Consider the following 20,943-nt stretch of genomic DNA (forward strand, 5'->3'; position numbering starts at 1 on the left):
TACCAAAGTGGATGACTGACTCATTCCATACTAGAAAGAATCGCAGGAAATCCTTTGATAACAAGGATTCCTATTTCTCAATGATATTCCACGATCAATACAATTGGCTTAATCCCGTGAAATCATTTCATAGAAGTTCATTGAGATCTTCTTTTTATAAAGGAAATAAACTTCGATTCTTGAATAATCCACATAACTTCTGCTTCTATTTACCCTTCTTCAATTTACAATACCCCTAGTAATCAGATTGGAAAAATCCAAGCGTCGGCTTCTTTTCTCCATTGACGAAGACTTCTTCTTTAAGCGATTGTGCGAACAACATCCTCTGGAGCAACATGTTATTCGCAGCCTCTAGATTCACGTCTGGTATGTAATATTTTTTTAGGGTTTTTTTGTTGTCCGATTATGGCAGTGTTTTACCCCAACCCCAAACCCCCCCCCCCCAACAAAACAATCCCCGTCTTTCAAGATTTTAATCTTCACTACGACTTTACCGGCCATCGATCCTATCGTCTTCCTCCAATCATGTGAAACGGGGTTTTCTTTATAACTGCGCGCCAAGTGTTCGATGAAATGTCTTTTTAAGTTTTAGTATCGTTTTGTCATATTTTATGACAACTCATTCCTCTACTTTAAACGGCTCATGGTCGTGTCCGTTCCGTGCGTTTCATTGTTGTTCGAATGGTGGAGCGGGAAATAAGGGGATTTCTCGTTTGATCTCTCATCTCAAGAGTGTGCACCTTACTAAAGAAGAACGTAAAAGTGTGTTGCGGGAGGCGATCTCTACAGACCATGGCTTGTTTTTGAAAGTGGATGAAACATTGAAGGTGTTGGATCAATGGTTGTGTGGGGATTGCATGAACCTTCAGAGCTTGAAACGTGCTTGTCATCACCCTGATGGCATTGTGAAGTTTAATGATCATGTAATTGACTCGGATACACACATTATTGGGATTTCGAAACCTTTTATCAAGGGCCCCGAGACAACTGTTCATGAGTCCTTCGTGTTGGATGTCTCCCTCCTTGATCGTGTACTTAAGGCACCTATCGTTACCGTCAAGAGTATCCCTCATAGTTGTCGGATGGCCTTTTCGCAAGCTTTGAAAACAACACTCTATAAAGTGGTTGCTCAACCAGATTCTGTTGATGCGTGGGTTAGGCTGTTACTTCTTCCTCGTTGCACTTTACAGGTGTTCAGACCCAAAAATAGTCACGAAAGCAGGTCCGGGAATAGGAAAGCCATGCAACATCATTCAATAATGAGTTCTTTAGCCACATGGGGGAAAGTTGACGGTATTACCATGTTAATTACAAATCTGTTAAATGGTTCTGGTTTGAGGTCCTTAGGCCAAGGTGACATGGATATTCAAAAGGAGGGGGATCTTGTCAACAATAACGTTAAACAGTGTCTTCGAAAAGTTGTGGATGGTCACTTTACTGCTGCAGTAAAGGTGTTATGCTCATCTGATGTTGCACCTTACAATTCTGATACCACAAAGGCTTTAGAAGCTAAACACCCGTACAAGAAGCCGCCGGCTATGCCGAACATGACTTATTCCGAGCCTCCTCTTGTGGCAGAGGTTGATAGTGTCCTTGGTTGCATTAAATCATTTCCCAAAGGAACTTCGTATGGGAGGGACGGTTTGAGAGCGCAACATATTTTGGATGCTCTTTGTGGAGAAGGGTCGGCTATTGCCACTGACCTCATATGTGCTATCACTGCAGTGGTTAATTTATGGTTAGGAGGGAGATGTCCGTCTACTTTGGCAGAGTTTGTCGCGTCTGCTCCTCTTACACCGCTTTTAAAACCCGACAACGGGATTCGACCTATTGCAGTGGGTACTATATGGAGGCATTTGGTTTCTAAGGTGGCTATGAAAGGGGTTGGCAAAGAAATGACCAAATACCTTAATGATTTCCAGTTTGGGGTTGGTGTGTCGGGTGGTGCGGAGGCCATATTACATAGCGCTAACAGGGTATTGAGTGAGCGCCACACTGATGGGTCTCTTGCAATGCTTACAGTTGATTTTTCTAATGCATTTAATATGGTGGATAGATCAGCTTTACTTCATGAGGTAAGGATCAGATGCCCTTCTATTTCCTTGTGGGTGGAATTTTTATATGGGCAGCCATCAAGACTATATCTTGGGGATGATAATATTTGGTCCACCACAGGGATTCAACAAGGAGACCCATTGGGACCACTCCTTTTTTCCTTGGTTTTACACCCCCTTGTGCATCGGATTCGAGACAATTGCAAGCTTCTTCTTCATGCCTGGTATCTTGATGATGGGACAGTCATTGGAGATTCAATGGAGGTGGCTAAAGTGTTGGATATCATTAAGGTGACGGGTCCAACTTTGGGTCTTGAAATGAATATTAAGAAAACTGAGCTATTTTGGCCTTCTTGTGATGGTACGAAGTCTCGTGACGGTTTATTCCCTGCTGACATCGGGAGACCATTATTAGGGGTGAAGCTTCTTGGGGGAGCTGTTAGTAAAGACACCGGGTTTATTAAGGGTTTGGCAAAGAAGAGAGCTACTAATGCTGTTGATTTGATGTGTCTTCTCCCAAAACTTGGTGACCCGCAGAGTGAGTTACTTTTGCTTCGATCATGTATGGGTATTGCTAAACTTTTCTTCGGTTTGAGAACATGCCAACCTGTACACATGATGGAGGCAGCGGTGTTTTTTGACAAGGGATTGCGTGAGGCGATTGAGGACATTGTAGTTTGTGGAGGTCCTTTCTTTGGAGACCTCCAATGGCGACTTGCTTCCTTACCCATTAAGAATGGGGGTTTGGGGTTGTATTCGGCAGTAGAGGCTTCCTCTTATGCGTTTGTGGCCTCGAGAGCCCAATCGTGGGTGCTTCAGGATCACATTTTGCGAGACAGTGGTATATGTGGGATGGATTCTGATTATTCTTGTGCTCTGGCTTGTCTTCGTGATATGATTCCAAGCTTCGATTTTAGCAGTTTCTCTAACAAAGAGACCGCCCCCCTCTAAAGCCCAGCATGCATTGGCAAGCACTCTTTTTAGTAAAATTGTTCACGACCTGGAGTCACACTTTAACATGACAAGCAGACAAAAAGCCATTTTTGAGTGTCTACAAGCACCACATGCTCAAGATTTTCTTCTTGCTATCCCTATAGATGGGTTAGGCCAGCATATGTCTCCAATGGAGTATCGTAGTATCCTTAAGTATCGCCTTATGATTCCTCTATTTCCGGTTGATGAGATATGTCCTGTTTGTCGTAAAGCGTGTTTAGACTCATATGGGGAGCACGCGGTGCACTGTAAAGAGCTCCCAGGGTTCAAGTACCGACACGATCTGGTTAGGGATGTGCTCTTTGATATATTCAGGCGAGCTGGAATTTCTGTTAAGAAAGAAGCACCTGTGAATTTCCTGACTGACCCGTCGGAGGGAAGATCATCTCTTCGACCGGCTGACATTTTGGTGTTTGGATGGATAAGAGGGAAACACGTGTGTGTGGATTTAACAGGGGTTTCTCCTTTGGTGGGCTTAGGGAGTAGTGGTTTCGCGGTCGGTCAAGCCGCATTAAAAGCTGCTTCAGGTAAGGTGGCAAAACATGAAAAGGCGTGTCTTGACAACCAACATGTATTTATTCCTTTTGCTTTTGACACTTTTGGTTTCCTCACGCCTGAAGCTGTGGAGCTACTTAACTGTGTTAGCGGGTCATGCATAGTAATGTTATGACTCCAAGATCAGCAAATATAGTTTTTAAAAGATTGGGTTTTGCGATTCAAAAAGGGGGTAGCGGCGCAGCTTGTTTCCCGCTTGCCTTCTGTTTCGATGTAATCCAATAAACAATTTATAATAAGCTGTCTGGCGGATTGCATGGTCGTGCTTGTTGTAAGCACAACAACTTTTCTTTTTTTTCTTTTTTTTCTAGTGATATTCTGTTTGTTTCCAAATTATGAAAAGTGTATATGCAAATATGATGAAATAGCATTCCATATGTATAAAAAAATAAAAGCTGATATGGATAATAAAACACTACAATCAAATGGTAATAATACAATACATTCCATTATTGCTTAAGCAATAGCTTCTAATCTGTTAAGTGAGTAAAAATTTAATGAAATGACATTCCACATATATATAAAAATGCTGACATGCATAGTGTTCGACACTGTTAAAATTTGAATGTAAACATATAAAGATTGATAAGTTGATGTTCCATGTAAAAACAAAACAAAAAATACGAAGACAATATATAGTTATTTAAAGTACTTACTAACATAATATAGTTACTTTTAATAATTTTTAGCATAGATTACATATGCAGGCTAATTATGATAGTAAGTATATTTTGCAATTTTATTTTTGGTTATTTAAATTATTGGGGCATTTACCTTTACATGGCATCAAGGCATATGTTAGATTTAGACATAGCTTTAAAGGGTGTGTGAGTTAGGTGTTTTTAGAAAGTAACAATACATGTTATTACATATAATGAATGCAACCGGCTAAGCAAAAAGGAAATAAGTATTTGACGCTAGCTTAATCTGTATTTTGTCCAGGTGGCTGACTAATTATCTTGGGTGGACTTATCGACTAGTGACGTGGACTTAGCCTGCAATATAACACATGTCCCTTCTCTGAACCTTCCATGTGGGGAATTACATGAATTTCAAAGCTAGAGGCGTCGGCTTAACCAGCAAGTTCGAAATAGTTTTTATTTGGCCAGAATCAAGGATGGGTGGAGAACTTATTAACTGAAAATTCATGTCCACTGTGGAAAAAACATGGTAAAACTTGTCTATTTTGGTAATTTTCCTTTATGATCGTGCGTAGTTGCAAACATTTCGCTACAAATTGTTATTGACGTAATATACCTATGCAATGTGGGGGCTCGTAGCCCGCTCGTCAACTAACTACCACACTCTATCTTTAAGTGCCAGAAACGTTTCATAGCAAATACTCTAATTAAGAAATTAAACCCTAATGTGTTAATCATGAGCTAATATTTTAGATACGGTGAATATATTTGAATAAATTTTGACCCGTTGACCACAATTTTTATTTTTGTGTGATGGTGTGAGATTTTATAATTCACTTACTTAGTTGCTTGTAAGAAACAACAATAATAAATAAGAAAAGCATGTTGTTTATAACATGTGTTTTTTTAGTTACTTGTAAGAAACAATAATAATAAAAAGTAAAGCATGTTGTTTATAGCATGTGTTTTTTGAGACTACTTTTTGTGCTTATGTTATAAAATTTCTAAACAAGGTATATGAATTAAAGTACATAACTCAAAAACTATAGATATTCAATTGTGTCCTATAGGCTAGCTAGGTGTGTAGCTAGTGGACCAAACTCAATCACTTGTGGCCTTGTAGTTGTAGGCTAGATGACGGCTCATGTCTTACTTCTTGTAATTGTTGCACTATTTATGTCCAAGAGTCAAGACTCGTACATAGAGGTGCACAAACTGGTTTGGTTGGGTCAACAAAAGTCAAAATCGGTTTATAATCGGTTTTGGTTCAGGTTAAAACCGGTTTCTTGACCAAGTTATCACCGGTTTCGGTTTGGGTTTTGACCAGTTTTTGGCCGGTTTTGGTTTGGTTAACCGGTTCCAAACCTACGGTTTCAATCGGTTCCAAACCGGTTTCCACACAATCGATTTCAACCGGCTCGGTTTCAGTTCGATTTTCAGCTCGGTTCGGTTAATCGGTTCTTTTGCCCACCTCTACTCGTATATATGCTACAGTATATATGCTACATTAACCAACATTTGGTTCTACAAATGACTGCTTGTGGGATCAAAATAGACCAAGTACCCATTGATAATTGCTTTGCGGTTGGTTTCTACCGGTTGCTTAAACATTTTTCTGTAATTTTTCACAAATATTCTTGCATTTGATATATATGTTTTGTGAATAAAATTTGACCTTATTTGTCGGTAATCTTTTAGTAATACTAATCGTTGTTACGTAAACGCAACTATGTAAGTTATGTCGGTTATTCGTCAGTGAATATACGTAAAGGGTCTGTAAGTCAAATCTTTACTGACAAATATATGATATATATTTTTTCTCTTTCCTTTTTCTTTGAAAAGACACTAATTTACAAAGAAAACCAATACACCTAGTAAGAAACTAGGAGACCAACAAAACAAAGAACTTTATTTAAGAAAACTTTATTTTTTTATTATTATTTTTTTTATTGATCAACAAAAAGAACTTTCTTTAAGTAAAATCTAGCAAGCCGTTAGATCCATCAAAACATACACTTACACGGACAAATAAATTAAATACTATAATATATCAATTAAATAGTATAATACAATGAAATATAACTACAGTTTAAAGCAATGTTGTTGTGACCGGACCGGATAATGACTGGCAGACAATGACACTTAGTGGCTTTAGCGCATTTGGGCATATTCTAAGTTAGCAAACTTTATAAAAGTGATACCGACAACTGGCTCATTGTATAGTTGTAAATGTAATAGACCACAAATCCACGATAAATGTTCAAACAAACAATGCAAATCATTTGTTTTAAAATAGCGGGTTATGATCAGCATAGGCTACACTAACGGTTATCATACTTGTAGCCTGATTTGCCTAAAGTTAGATGATTTTTGCTTAAACATTTTATTTACTAGCTTTTCGCTTGTTTATTTTTTATAACCTTTTTAAAAACAATGGCCTGAACACCCGTGATCACTTCGAAAAACAAAACGTGGTGACCCGGCCCACTCATTTGGGATGAAACCCACAACTAAAAAAACCATGTGGCTCAACCGAAACTAAATGCTACAGGCGAGACTTGAACCCGGACCTCCTACAACGGAAATTACACAACTGCCGCTCGACCAATGAATTTTTTTTTCTTTTTTTTTTTATAATATATCAACCTCCTCGATTTTTTATTTTTTTTATATAGATTTAAACCAGCAAATATTGAACCCTCTAGCTATACCTATACATGTCACCTACCGTTAGCTACAACTAACACCAATCATTGAGACAAAAATCACAATCATTATATTAAATACTTAAATAAAAAAACATCAACATTCTATAATTTTTCTTGCCCAACAAAAAAAGTTTAAACCAAAAAAAGCTTGTTAATCTTATTCATGTTCACATAGATTTTTTTTTTATTATAATAACTTTACATAGCGTCGTTTGAATTCGGACATCCGAACAAATAAGATAGTTCATTTCGGTATACAAATTCCAATCCGATTTTTTTCGGATTGGATACTGAAATGTATATATGAAATGTTGTCTTTGTATGGTTTACACGATTTCTCACATTACAATTCCTGATCCCTTTATAGTTCACTCCGCTCTCTCATCGAGTCCAGTTAAGGAAACCCTAACTTAGATGTCTTATGAGTTATGTCTATAACAAACAGTTTTGAGCCAAAAGGCCCAGAACCATAACCGCAACTTAGCTATTGGTTAACCAGCGAATAATAACCATCCGCTATGGTTAACAAGTTTTACAAGTTGAATTAGTTTGGTTACGCATCAGTTACCCGCGAACAATAGCTTGTCATAAAATGTTTGAGCCTGTCACCCGACCACACTTTACATTAGAGGTGCATAGATTCGGATCCGACCCATAATCGATTCCTACTCGTACGACCTGGTCTGAGTTTATCCCCGGACCTGTACCTGAAACCCAACCCGACCCGGACCCGTCAAAACTGGTTCCACATTTACCCTAGGGTTGTTTAAAAAGCTCGCGACTTAATGCTTGATAAAATCCCAAATAAAAGTAGCTAAAAAAAGTTGATTGGAAACAACCTAAGCTAAGTTGGCTCATTTTTGTAACCGAGTTGAACTTGACTCAAGCTCGGTTTGGGTCATGGCTCGGCTCGTTAGCTCGATCTTAGGCTCGTTTAACTTCAAAATCAAACTCGAGTCTAGCTGAGTTTCCTCATTTTATTCTGAGCTCGAGCTCGAACCCACCCTAACCCCGTCAAAACTAGGGATGAGCTTGGTAGCGTATCGGTACCAACTACCAACCGATACCGGTACCGAAATATTCGGTTCGGTACCGGTATTGAAGGTAAAAATTCGGGAAATACCGGTACCGTACCGTATCAACCCCGAAACTCAAAACTTTGGTACCGATTCAGCACCGACGGTATCAAATCAGAACTGATTTCGGTATCGGTACCAATCAATACCAATGCCGAATTTACTCATCCCTTGTCAAAACCCGTCCCGACTCTACCCAAAACCCGAAAAACCCCCGGTCAAATACCCGACGATACCCGAAACATGTTCCTACCCAACTCAATTTTCACTATCGTTTGACCATAACCCGGTTTACACACCTCACCTTTACATTAATTAATAATTTTTGGGCCTCGATAACTCGTCTCTACGCGTACTTACAAATTACAATTTTACATTTAAGCCCAACATCTTCCTTCCGAACACACAAAATTTGGTGGGAACCAATTAACCATTTCCCGCCATTTCCCCATTTCTTCAAATCAATCAATACCACTCTTCACACGATTCAAACCTCTAATCCACCGTAACAAACCGCTAATTGCAATGGATGTCATTGACAGATCACAGAAAAACAAACCTTCAGCATCATCATTATCATCTAACGGTTTACGTTCAACTCTTCCGCTGTACCATACGGCTCCCGTGCTCGAAGTCAGACTCGAAGACTTTGAGCGGTTCGCCGTTGACCGCCTTATAGGTTGTTATACATTATTATAACTTTATATATTTACTCTTCGGTTTATTAATTATTAATTACGCTCGTGTATGCTAATTGAGTAGCTGTTTGCAGTCGATTGGCTTTTAGGTGGTTACATTATATGAGTAGCTATTCGTTTCCGATTGGCTTTTAGGTTACATTTAATTATATATTTTCGCTGTTCGGCTTATATATTACGTTCGTGCATGCAAATTGAGTGGCTGTTTGCAGTCGATTGGGTTTTAGGTTGTTACATCATATGTAAATTGAGTAGCTGTTCGCGGTCGATTGGTTATTAGGTTGGTACATTATTTAACTATGCTTGTATATGCTAATTGAGTAGCCATTCACGGTCGATTGGCTTTTAGGTTGTTACGTTATATGCAAGTTGAGTAGCTATTTGCTGTCGATTGGCTTTTAGGTTACATTTACATGCAACTTTATGCTTTCACTCTTTGATATGTGAATTACTTTCATCAAATTGAGTAACTATTCGCGGTTGATTGACTTGTAGGTTACTTGTTGCAGTATTGTTTAACTACACTCGTTTATGCAAATTGAGTAGTTATTCGCGGTCGATTGGTGTTTAGTTTGTTACATTATATGCAAGTTGAGTAGCTATTTGCCCTTTTAGTTTACATTTAACTTTATGTTTTCACTCTTTGATATGCGAATTACTTTCGTCAAATTGAGTAGCTATTCGCGGTCGATTGACTTGTAGGTTACTTGTTACATTAGTATTTAACTACGCTCATATATGCAAATTGAGTAGTTATTTGTGGTTGATTGGGTTTTAGGTTGTTGCATTATAAGCAAATTGAGTAGCTATATGCTGTCTATTGGCTTTTAGGTTACATTTAATTATATGCTTTCGCTGTTTGGTTTATCTATTACGTTTGTGTATGCAAATTGAGTAGCTATTCGCGGCCGATTGGCTTTTAGGTTATTACATTATATGTAAATTGAGTATCTATTCACTGCCGATTAGTTGTTAGGTTACTTTTAATTATATATTTTCGCTGTTTGGTTTATAAAATGCGTTTGTATTTGTGAATTGAGTAGCTATTTTCTGTGGATTGACTTTTAGGTTACAGTTAACCTTAATGTTTTTACTCTTTGAGATATAAATTGCGTCTGTATATGCAAATTGAGTAGCTATTCGCAGTCGATTGGCTTTTAGGTTGTTACATTTTACTTTATAATTTTACTCTTCGGTTTATATATTATGTTCGTATATGCAAATTGAGTAGCTATTCCCGGTCGATTGGATTTTAGGTTGTTACATCTAACTTTATATTTTCCCTCTTCTATCTGTAAATTATGTTTGTTGATAGTTACTGCAAATTGAGTAGCTAGATTCATGATTTCGTTTACATTTGATAGTTATAGGTAATGTTTAAGATATTTGTATTGTAATTGGGCAAAAAACTACATGTTCGTCTTTCTAGGGTTTGGGTTACAGGTTTTACAAATTTCAACTTGTTGTTCACTTGTTTGAGTAATCTGGATATTGAACGGTGTAACTAGTTTGATTTGACAAATTGGGATTATGAGAGTTAGGTTAATTTTTTCATTAATTTTTTCAGAGGTTTTCATTTTGACATATTTATTAGTTTTGTAGCTTTAACTAGGGATGTAAACGAGCTCGAGCTTGGCTTGTTTTGACTTATGAGAGCTTGGCAAAGCTCACGAATAGCTTCTTCAAGATAGGATTTGGCTCGTTTACTATTTTATTGATCAGCTTATATACGTTTTTAATTTTTTTAATATTTTTTGAGAAAAACCTTAAACGAGTCTAAGCTCAGGTCGAGCTCGTGTAGTACCTTAGACCTGCCAAAGCTTGCCTCAAGCTCGGCTGTGCAGTGTGACATTAATTCATAGAAGTCCAAAAGAATTAAATGTAAACAAGCGTCTCAAGTTGTCATACAAGGCTCGAGCTCTGACTAAAGAAGTTTTAATTGAGGCTCGGGCTCGACTCACTTTGAGCTTTTTATCGATCTGATCTTGGGCAGCTTGCAAGCAACTCAGTTTGTTTTAACCCATAGTTTTAAGATTGTAGAGGTTTATTGCTTATATATGTTATACACAGTTCTCAGAGGGATATCTGATGGACTTGCTAGAGGGAAGAAGCCTGATGAAATGGAGAAATTGGTCAGTGATAGTTTTCTATATGTTTGCTATGTTTTTTTACTCTTCAACATCATGTTTATTATTTTTTAAACCAAGTAGGTGCGTGATCTATGGAAGGCCAATTTGAGACATTCACAGGCATCAGAGGATTTGAACAAAGATTTGATATCTCATTTTGTTTTGCGCCTCGTGTATTGTCGATCGTAAGCTTTTGAACCTCACCATTTGTTTAATCTCTTTGTGTTTTGATGTCTTATGTGAATTTTAAACTAATTGTGTTATCTTTATTTTGTGATATTTTAGAGAAGAGTTAAGGAAATGGTTTCTTTCAATGGAGAGTACTCTTTTTCGCTACCGGTTTCGGCTTGAAAACACTGATCATGTATGTTAATCAAGCTTTCTTTTGATACACATTTACATATGTATGTATGATTAATCAAGCTCTTCTAGTTCTGATAATTATTGATGATTGGTGTTTTGAGTTCCAGCTGGCATTAATGAATGAACTTGGCATTTCATACGAAGTTGTCTCCGCAACAGAATTTGGGGTATTATTTCGTTATCTGTATAAGTTTCATAATAACTAGTTCTATATGCTTTTTTTTAGATTTTGTTTCATGCTTATGCAGCTAAAGTTTAAGATAGGCCTGTAAATGAACCGGACAAACATGAACGGATCATGTTCGTGTTTGTTTGTTTAATTTTAACCGAACACACGATTGAACTTGAACAACTTAATGAACGTGGTTTCTTGTTCGTGTTCGTTTATGTTCATTTGTTAATACTATAAAATGAAAGGTTCATGAACGTAAACAAACAAAACATAGATGAGCTAGAATCAATTAAAAGTCAACGTGAACAACAATGTGTTGGGCTTAAAAAGGTATTAAAACTAGAATAAATTGTAATGTATCTAAAAACTTTAATGAATATATTAACAGACAGAAATGAAAAACTTAACAAACGTAAGCTAACGAACATAAATAAACACAACGAATGAAGTTACATGAATGAACATTCACGAACACAAATATGAATGATAAACAGATGAGACATGTGTTCATGTTTTATTGTTTAACTAATTGAACTATTAGTTTGTTTTCTTAATATAAGAACATAAACAAACTTCCCGCTTAATGCTTGGTTTGTATACAGCCCTGGACCCTAGTATTAGATACTGATTAACTATTTTGATGAAGCAAACATATTCTTTGTTTATGATTCTTTTGTTTATGATTCTTTTCAGGAAAAGGATTTGCGTGAGAACTTGAACTTAGTTGCACGCTCAGTTAACCAACCTCTACCCACTCGTATGTGATAAATGCATTACCACCAATAATTTAAATTTAAATTTTGGTTTCTTAGTTCAAGTGCTTTAACTTATTTTACTTTTGGTTTTTTTCATGACAGCTATTGGCTTATACAAGGTACACTGTCTAGTTGAACTTCCTGCACATTCAGTTTATTCATTCAAACTGGAAAATTATAATTTTCTGTAATCATATTTCATGTTGGATTCATTTCAATTGATGTAGGTTTCGTTTGAACAAGTTCCAGAACTTGTGGCAACTCGCAAAGTGTTCATCCAGAAAGGATATGCATATGTTGGCGTGAATCAGGTAGTGAAACATTATTATTAGGTCTCTTTTTGTAACACTAATGTAGTACAAAGGATATATTATTAAGCAATGTTTTTATTGTTATTTAATTAGGTTGTCTCATTTGTTGTTCCACACTTCCGTAGCCATCTTTCGAAAGCTCTCGTTCTCACAAACAGGTTATTCTGGAACTTTAAGTTTCTTAGAAATTATTATGGTGTCAAATATTATTACACAATTATTTATGTTTGTTAATGGCAGAATTGTTTAAATCAAATAATTAGAAGATATTATGCAGACTGTTTGCGTTGTCATTTTATAATCTATTTTTAACTGTTTCGAGTCATTGGAGTCAAAACATAAGAGTTGATCCTTGAAGTTTACTAAATGCTAATCTTTTACTTCCCAGAAAGTGGACATCTATGATTAGGGAACAAGAAAAGGACCGTCTAACACCAGTGAGTTATAAATTTACTTTAATTAATTTCCTTTTTCATGAAATAAAAAAGCTAATTCTTTTCATTTGTTATGAATTAGATAGTTGAAGCCCTAGCCACTAGTTATCTAGGTCCTGATTATGGCCAGGTATGTTATCTAATATTACTCAATCTTACTTCAAAATTGTAAAAAGTCTTTACATGATGTTTGATATTATTGTTGTTATCTTAACAGGACAGAGAATTTGGTGAAATATCTTTAAAAGACATCGATCAAGTAGCAAGAACTTCATTTCCTTTGTGTATGCAGCACCTTTTCAACGCGGTAACTGATGCTATACAACTGGTCCCTCATGTTTCATTCTAATTTATCAAGATTTTGTTTATATTTTATCTTCATTTTCACCAAATATGATCAGTTAAGAGACGATCATCATTTGAAGCATGGAGGAAGGATGCAACTAGGCTTATTTCTCAAGGTACTGCATTTTTAATTTTAATCTGGATAATATTGTGTTGTAATTTTAAGTCTCTAACCTTTGAACATTTTTCAGGGTGTCGGGTTGAAGTTAGACGATGCACTTGCATTTTGGAAAGCAGAGTTTTCTCAGAAGGTAAACATTGATTTATTTAAATATTATATACTTAATGATTTACTTTTCAATGTTAAGTGGATGTTTATTATTAATATCAGGTTGGTTCTGAGAGATTTGACAAAGAATATGCATACGGCATACGCCACAATTATGGTAAAGAAGGAAAGAGAACTGTAAGTATCAACTTTAAGTCACCATGGTCCATGTGGTCCATGTTTGCCTTTTGTTTTTTTAAACATGTTTAACATGTTTAACATTTTTTAAATATTACTTTTTAAATATTACTTTTAAACATGTTCAACTTTAAGTCACCATGGTCCATGTGGTCCATTGTTTAACTGTAAGTATCAACTTTAAGTATCAACATTTTTTAAACATGTTTAACATTTTTTTAACATTTTTTAAATATTTAACATATTTAAATATTACTTTTAAATATTACATTTTTTAAACATGTTTACACGCCTTATTCTTGTCAAAAGATTATCTTATCAACTCTTGGAGTTGGGGACCATCATGGTTGTCCATATCGACATTTTAGGTAAGTTTAGTTACCAAAAGTTTAAAATCACTTAACATGGATTGGCCTATAAACGAACCGAACAAGCACAAACAGGGCTTGCTCATGCTCGCCTGCTTAACTTTAATCAGACAAACAAACAAATATGAACATTTAAACAAACAAATTTTCTTGTTCATGTCTGTTCGTTAAGGAAATGAGCATGTTTGTTTTCGTTTATGTTCATTCATTTATATTCTAAATGAAAATTAAAGAACGTAAGTGAACGAAGAAAATGTATTTGTTTATGTTCGTTTGTTTGTTTTCCTATATTTGATTGGATGTAGGTTAATGCATGAAGGGCCAGTTAGAATTGGTATAAATATAAATATATATGTAAACGGACATAAACGCACAAACATAAATGGGCGTTCACAAACGTAAATGAACGAACATGGTCTGTTTCTGTTTGTTCATCTAACTAAATGAACAATTTTTTATGTTATTATGTTCATGTTTGTTCGTTTATTAAATAAACGACATAAACGAGCTTCTCGTCGAACGGTTCACGAACCCTTAAATGAATGTTCAGCTCGTTCAGACTTAACTCGGAAAATAAAATCCCTTAATGTTAGATTGCAAATACTTCAAGCAATATTATCTAATTTTTATTACATCGTTGGAATATTTATCAGCCATTTTACCATATTACCCTTGGTTTTGTGTCTGCAGTGAAGAAAATCTAAGGGCTGCTCTTGGTAAAATGGGAATAAGCAGCCGTGCGTTAGAAGATATTATTGAAAAAGCAAAAACTCGACATTATCAGGTCATAACTCATTAATTTTTATTGTAAATTTTGTTCTTTTCATGTTTTGTAGTATTAATTTTTATAATATATGCGCAGTTGGCATGCACTTTGACATTCGAAGCTCTGCATAACACATCCTGTGATGCCGGAATCAACCATCCGAATCAATACTTTAGTGAAAGTCAAAAGATTCTGAAAGAAAAGGTAACTTATTAATAATTGTTTGTTAAATATGTATAATATGCTCAATTGTTTAAAGTACCTTTTTTTGTTGCAGAATACATCAACGGCTTGATGCGTAAAATTACTGTTTTCTACCAGTGTTATGTTGTACAATGGCAGTGTAAGTATCAATTCTAGGTCGTAAACAAACCAAACGAACACGGACAAGGGCATGTTCACGTTCATTCATTTAACTTTAAACGAACACCAACACTTAATCGAACACATATTTTGTGTTCGTGTTTGTTTGTTTAAAATCTAAACGAACTTTACACGAACATAAATGCACATAACTGAACAAAGATAAACAAGCATAAATGAACACGCTTAAATGAACACAAATGAACAAATATAAAACCATTAAGTAGATAACTCTTCCGGATAATGTTTAATTACTTGCTATTAATATGTAAACGAACTTAAATAAACAGACATAATGAACATACATAAACGAACGTTCACAAACATAAATGAACGAGCGAAACATGCGTTCATGCTCGTTCGTTTAATTAAAAGAACAAAATTTTTTTATTAAATAAATAAACTTCCTGTCGAACATATCATTGAACGGTTTGGTTCGCTTACAAGCTTTAATCAATTTATCTTGCAACCTCGATTTCATTAAAACTTAATATTGATGATTTTGTTTTACAGGTGGTCATCCGAGTCGCATTGTGTGGATCGATATTTACTAAATTTATGTACATGTAAATGAGTTTTAGTATTTTGTTTTGAGTGATTAGTAATATATCTAGGAACCTCTAAATTATATGCATTTTTAAGCAAATTAAAGAGTTCGATTTCTTGCTTGGTTCGTTTTAAGCTACGATAACTAAAACTCATTCTTTCTTTTGCCGCTTATCATTCGGCCCACCTTTTTTGATTCTCATCGGATTACGTTCGTAGGCTAATACTCGGACCGTTTGGATGTTCTTGTACATTGCGTAACACATAGGATCGTCTTAACAAGTTTGCTGCAGTTTCTGACGAATGCTTCTTCCTGTGGTATTGTTCTTCACAAAAAGTTTATTCAGTATACACCAGACACATGAATTGGAGTATGAAAGGTTTATTTATTAAAATATGACTAAGGGGCTATATCAGTATCATTAAGAGGCTACATTTTAGGTCCTGTTTGTTTCAAGGATTTGGAAGGAATTCTAAAGAATGGGATTTTAAATCCCATGAATTGATATGTTCGTTTCACTAAATGAAAGAATGAGAATGAAAACTAAATCCCATCAAATCTCATATTTCATGGGATTTCAAAATTCCACCTATTTTAAAAGATTGTTATGGAAAATAAAAACCCCTTAAAAAAATTCAAAAAAATTAATAAAAAAATCATAACTCAAAATATAAATCAAAAACGAAAAATGTAAAAAAACTAAAACGTTTCCTTCGTTGTCCTTGTTCTTCAAAAAAAAAAAAAAAAAACCCCAAGAATGAAGAAGATTCCAATTCCAATACATATTAACCAACCAAACACATGAAAGGGATTCTCAAACATTCCATTCCAATTCCAAATCCTTTAAAAAAAGTCTGTGAAACGAACGGGCCCTTATTGGTTCATAGCCTCTTAATAGTTAAAAGGTAACCTTAAGTTTGAATGGTTAATAGGCTCTCTCTTAATGGTTATCTCTTAACCATTTAGACTTAACCTTTTAACCATTAAGAGGCTATAAACCACTAAGAGATAGCTTCTTAAATTGCTGTTAAGAGGCGATAAACAGCTCCTAAATTGAAATTTGTTAATGTGACAACGCTTTTAAGTGATTTACAAACATGAGAAACAAAATTGAATTGACATGGTTGTTATTCTTAATAACATTTCTAACAGGATCTCTATTTTATCTCTGTAATTACACTATAAGTCACTATCTTTTCTCTCTTTCAATTAAATAGTATTTTTTTGCACTTTTAACCTTACATTTTCTCTTTATTTTACTCACAATCATTTTTGAAAAACATTAAAAAATTACAAGAGTGTTAATAGTGCTTTTTCAAATTTACCCATCAACAAAAGTTTCTCTATCTTCTTCACTCATAATTACTTTAAATAATATAGAGAACCTAGTTACAACAATACTGAGGACGTGTTGTGAATTCTCGAACGAGATTTTTTTTTTGGAACAATTGGCTCTCACATCTTATTCAGCTATATGTAGTGGAGGGCTATAAAATATGGGTGATTTTTGACACACAGCGTCATGTTTGCAGAGGAACGATTTTCATTTTAGGGGTGTAATGGTGTTGTAGCCCTATCATATATATATATATATATAGGAGAAGTATAGTTTGAAAACCCCTATTGAGTTGAGAAAACCCGTGAAAACCCTATGTAACATGTTTTTTTTTTTGTTACATGTAATACATGTTCTTACATTTAATACAAAACATCGAAAACATAAAAAAAATGTTTTGCTATTTTTTTACATTTTTTTAGTAATTTTTATATATGTTTTCAGGAGAGAAAAAATGTAAATAAACTTTTACATTTTTTATTAACTTTAATTGTGAACCACAAGATTTAATCTTTAATTAAAAACATGTGGTTGAGAATGGGTTTCTAGAGTTTTCACAACTCAAGTGGGTTTTTTTTCTAACCTAACCCTATATATATATATATATATATATATATATATATATATATATACTTAATTTAATAATAATAAATCAACAAACACACTCGACAACAAATCCCCCCCCCCCCGGTCGCCCCTCTTATCCGAGGGGGGGGGGGGGGAGGTGTCGTTTCTTTCAAAAATCGTCCAATATCGCTTAACTTTATAGCCCACCTAGTCAGATGACAAATGTGGTTTTCAAGATATTCCTTTAATATTGAACATCTTGAAGGACCAAAAAACGTGCTAGCTGATAGCTTGACACGTGACTTTCAAAATACGTAAGCAATGACGTAATCATTTTCTATAAATAGAATGCGTCTCTTTCAAAAGTTCATCACACCACAACACGAGTTCTTTCTAAAGCTAGAAGAATTAATTAGAGATTTAATTAATAAAGTAGAAAAAATATCTACCAATGAAAATCTAGAGACTAAAGCCGCAAAGATTATTAAGGATGTCTCAGAAAAAAATGATAAATTAGAGGAAGCTAAGCCTCAAAAGATAGAACAACACACAAAAATCTTCAACGAACGAGGAAGATTTCAAAAATACTCTTTTCCTAACTTTAATTTAGGAAATCCGTCATTAGGAAGTTCTAAATGTCCAAATGCATTAAAATGGCCTTTGGTACGAAAGAACCATAGAATATTAAAAAATACAATTCTTTAAAAGCTGACATGAAAGGACAACGTCCATGTGATAGCTTTTTAAAAATAAGAAACCCATGTGAGATGTTTAAATTATTAAATTTGGAAATTGATTGCAAATACAAAAGTGTTAAATAATTCAAAATTTCAGCATAATTCAGAATGACTGGAGTATGCATCCAGGTCAAACTATATCCGAGTTATTAAAGCAAAAGTTAAAACTTGAAAGAGAAATTCAAGAGCTTAACAAACAAAAAAATGAGTTCTATCTCTCAAAAACTAGAACAAATATTTGATAACCAGCTAGAGACAGGCTCAGCTGAACAAATACATGAACTAGTCCAACTAATGTCACTAAGTGATAAAGAATGCAAACAAAAATTTGCGGAAAATAAAAGTCTTAGAGACAAATATTTTCCAGAAAAGATTTTATAGTAAAAGAACCTAAAATTGAAAAAGATACAACACCAGAACCTATAACTGAAGATGAAAATTCTTCTGAAGAATACACTCCTGTGTACAATAGTAGAACAAGTCGGGCCAGTACTAGTTATACTAGCCACAAAAAGAAAAATGTAGAATTTTCTATGCCTTATTACAAAGGTATACCAAATTCTAATAATGGAAGTTCAACCATAATTGACACCATTAAAATAGACTGTATCTTCGATCTTGAAAAAAGAAAAGAAGTTATAGACAAATGGAATACTGAGATTAGTCTCATTATCCAATTTAATCCAGAAGAGTTCTCTAATGCTAAAGTAGTATTATTACAATAGAACATAAATCTTCTGGAATTATTCAAGATTTCATTAAAGGTACAACCTGGAATGAAAACATGAATGGTATAGACCTCTTTGATGAACTAATAAACGCCATGTATATGATGTTCTTAGGTCTTGATTTTCTTACAAATAAAGACCAAGAAAATAAAAAATTGCTGGAAAAAGCAAGACATAATCTTACGAAAGCACAATTATGTGATATATGTCTTTTAGACGATTTCACTTGCTTATTTGAGCAAAACTTGTACAAGTTAAGTACGGGTGAATATCATTCCTGGATAGAAGCCTACTTAATGAAAATCCCCATAGTAGGAGAAAAAGCCAAAGAAAGATGGAATAAAGAGAAGAATTCTTTTACTATGCATTCCCTCGGATTTGCTACAAGAATTGTTAAAGAAGAAATTGCAGTCTATTGTGATTTCTCCAATAAACAAAAACAGTTAAAAAGATTTAACAAAAAATGTTGCAGTACTTTAACTGAAACACCTCATTTATCCTTTGGATGTGACCCACCGAAAGATAAACAAATACTTCAAAAAGAAGTATAAAAGAAAATATAAAACAAGAAGAAGGTTTTGGAAAACCAAGAAGAGAAAATTTACGCCAGGTAAATATTTTTCAAAAGAAAAACCAAAAATCTGTCCTCAAGGAAAGAAAAAATGCAGATGTTGGATATGTTCTGAAGAAGGACATTATGCCAACGAATGTCCTAACCGACAAAAATTTCCAGAAAAAACAAAGCTCATTTTAGAAGCTGAAGAAGAAGGTTATTTTCCTTCTGAAAATATTTAAGATGGATATACTCAGGTATATTCACTAACAGTCAAATATGACTCTTCTGATGACTCTACTGACTCAGAATGACTATAACCCCTAAGCAAGAAGAAAATGAATTAGGCAAATTACATTTTTGTCAAAATATTTTAAAACAAGAGGAATTGGTCTATGATATATTTTTTTAGTTCACCGGAACAACAATGCTCACAGTTGTTTACCTTCTCCCTCTTCCTTTCCCTTTCACCACCACCTAAATACCACCATTAACCTGCACCTCTGATCATTAACCACCAATCATTAACCATGATCTTCTTCAACTTCTTCTTCCTTTTCTTCTCATTTCTTTTCACTTCTCCAGTCTCGGCTCTCAACTCCGACGGCATCCTCCTCCTCGCCTTCAAATACTCCGTCCTCTCCGACCCACTATCCGTTCTCGACAACTGGAACTACGACGACCCGACTCCATGCTCATGGACAGGCGTCACTTGCCTGCCTTTATCCGGGTCGGGTTCACCCGAGTCATTCGCAGTCACCAGCTTAATCCTTCCAGACTCCCACCTTCTTGGCTCACTTCCTCAAGATTTAGCAATGCTTCCACATCTCCGTTCACTTGATCTGTCAAACAACTCCTTAAATGGCAGCTTACCACCTTCTATTTTCAACTGTTCGGAGCTCGAATCACTTGTTTTATCCTCCAATGTCATCTCCGGTGAGTTCTCAACATCATAAAAATTTTTTTTTTTTAATAAACAAAGAGCCCAACGGCTCTATTTACGCATTCCCATGCCGTTCACGAGCGCTGCCCCTCTTGCGCCTGCCTCTTTTTCCGCGCTCGCGCCCCTCTCGCGCCCCTCTCGCGCCTCGGTGGTGTGGTGCTCGCGCCCGGCTGGCCTCACGCCCCCTTTCTCGCGCTCCACACCCCTCAGCCTAAGGGATAGAGGGGTGTTCCTCTCAAATACCCTAAAACCATTTATTTATAAATAAGTTATAAAAGGTGATTAATGATTAAGTATGATAGATTGAGGGACTCACAAGCAACCAGAATTTTCAATTCCAACTACTACATTTCATCAGGTACTAGTAGCTAGTACCCGATTTTGAGTACCCAATT

General features: G+C 35.2%; 1 protein-coding gene and 1 long non-coding RNA gene across 2 annotated transcripts; both read left to right on the forward strand.

Annotated features, from left to right (window-relative positions):
• The first annotated feature begins 8,552 nt into the window (after positions 1 to 8,552).
• On the forward strand, positions 8,553 to 14,325 carry LOC143530443 (putative DNA primase large subunit). Its single transcript, XM_077025981.1, has 16 exons — positions 8,553 to 8,706; positions 10,796 to 10,857; positions 10,936 to 11,039; positions 11,140 to 11,218; positions 11,325 to 11,384; positions 12,089 to 12,146; positions 12,247 to 12,263; positions 12,372 to 12,455; positions 12,549 to 12,613; positions 12,844 to 12,892; positions 12,972 to 13,019; positions 13,107 to 13,196; positions 13,291 to 13,350; positions 13,426 to 13,485; positions 13,566 to 13,640; positions 14,314 to 14,325. The coding sequence occupies exons 1-16, from the start codon at positions 8,553 to 8,555 to the stop codon at positions 14,323 to 14,325; spliced, it is 1,077 nt and encodes a 358-aa protein (XP_076882096.1).
• A 371-nt stretch (positions 14,326 to 14,696) lies between these two features.
• On the forward strand, positions 14,697 to 15,131 carry LOC143530461 (uncharacterized). Its single transcript, XR_013134856.1, has 3 exons — positions 14,697 to 14,792; positions 14,871 to 14,978; positions 15,052 to 15,131. It is a non-coding gene; the product is annotated as an uncharacterized LOC143530461 (long non-coding RNA).
• Positions 15,132 to 20,943: the final 5,812 nt, after the last annotated feature.

The sequence above is a fragment of the Bidens hawaiensis genome, unplaced genomic scaffold (genome assembly GCF_021521415.1).
Source record: "Bidens hawaiensis isolate Kalapana, Puna unplaced genomic scaffold, B.hawaiensis_p1.1 tig00008946_1, whole genome shotgun sequence".
Taxonomy (NCBI): Eukaryota; Viridiplantae; Streptophyta; class Magnoliopsida; order Asterales; family Asteraceae; genus Bidens; species Bidens hawaiensis.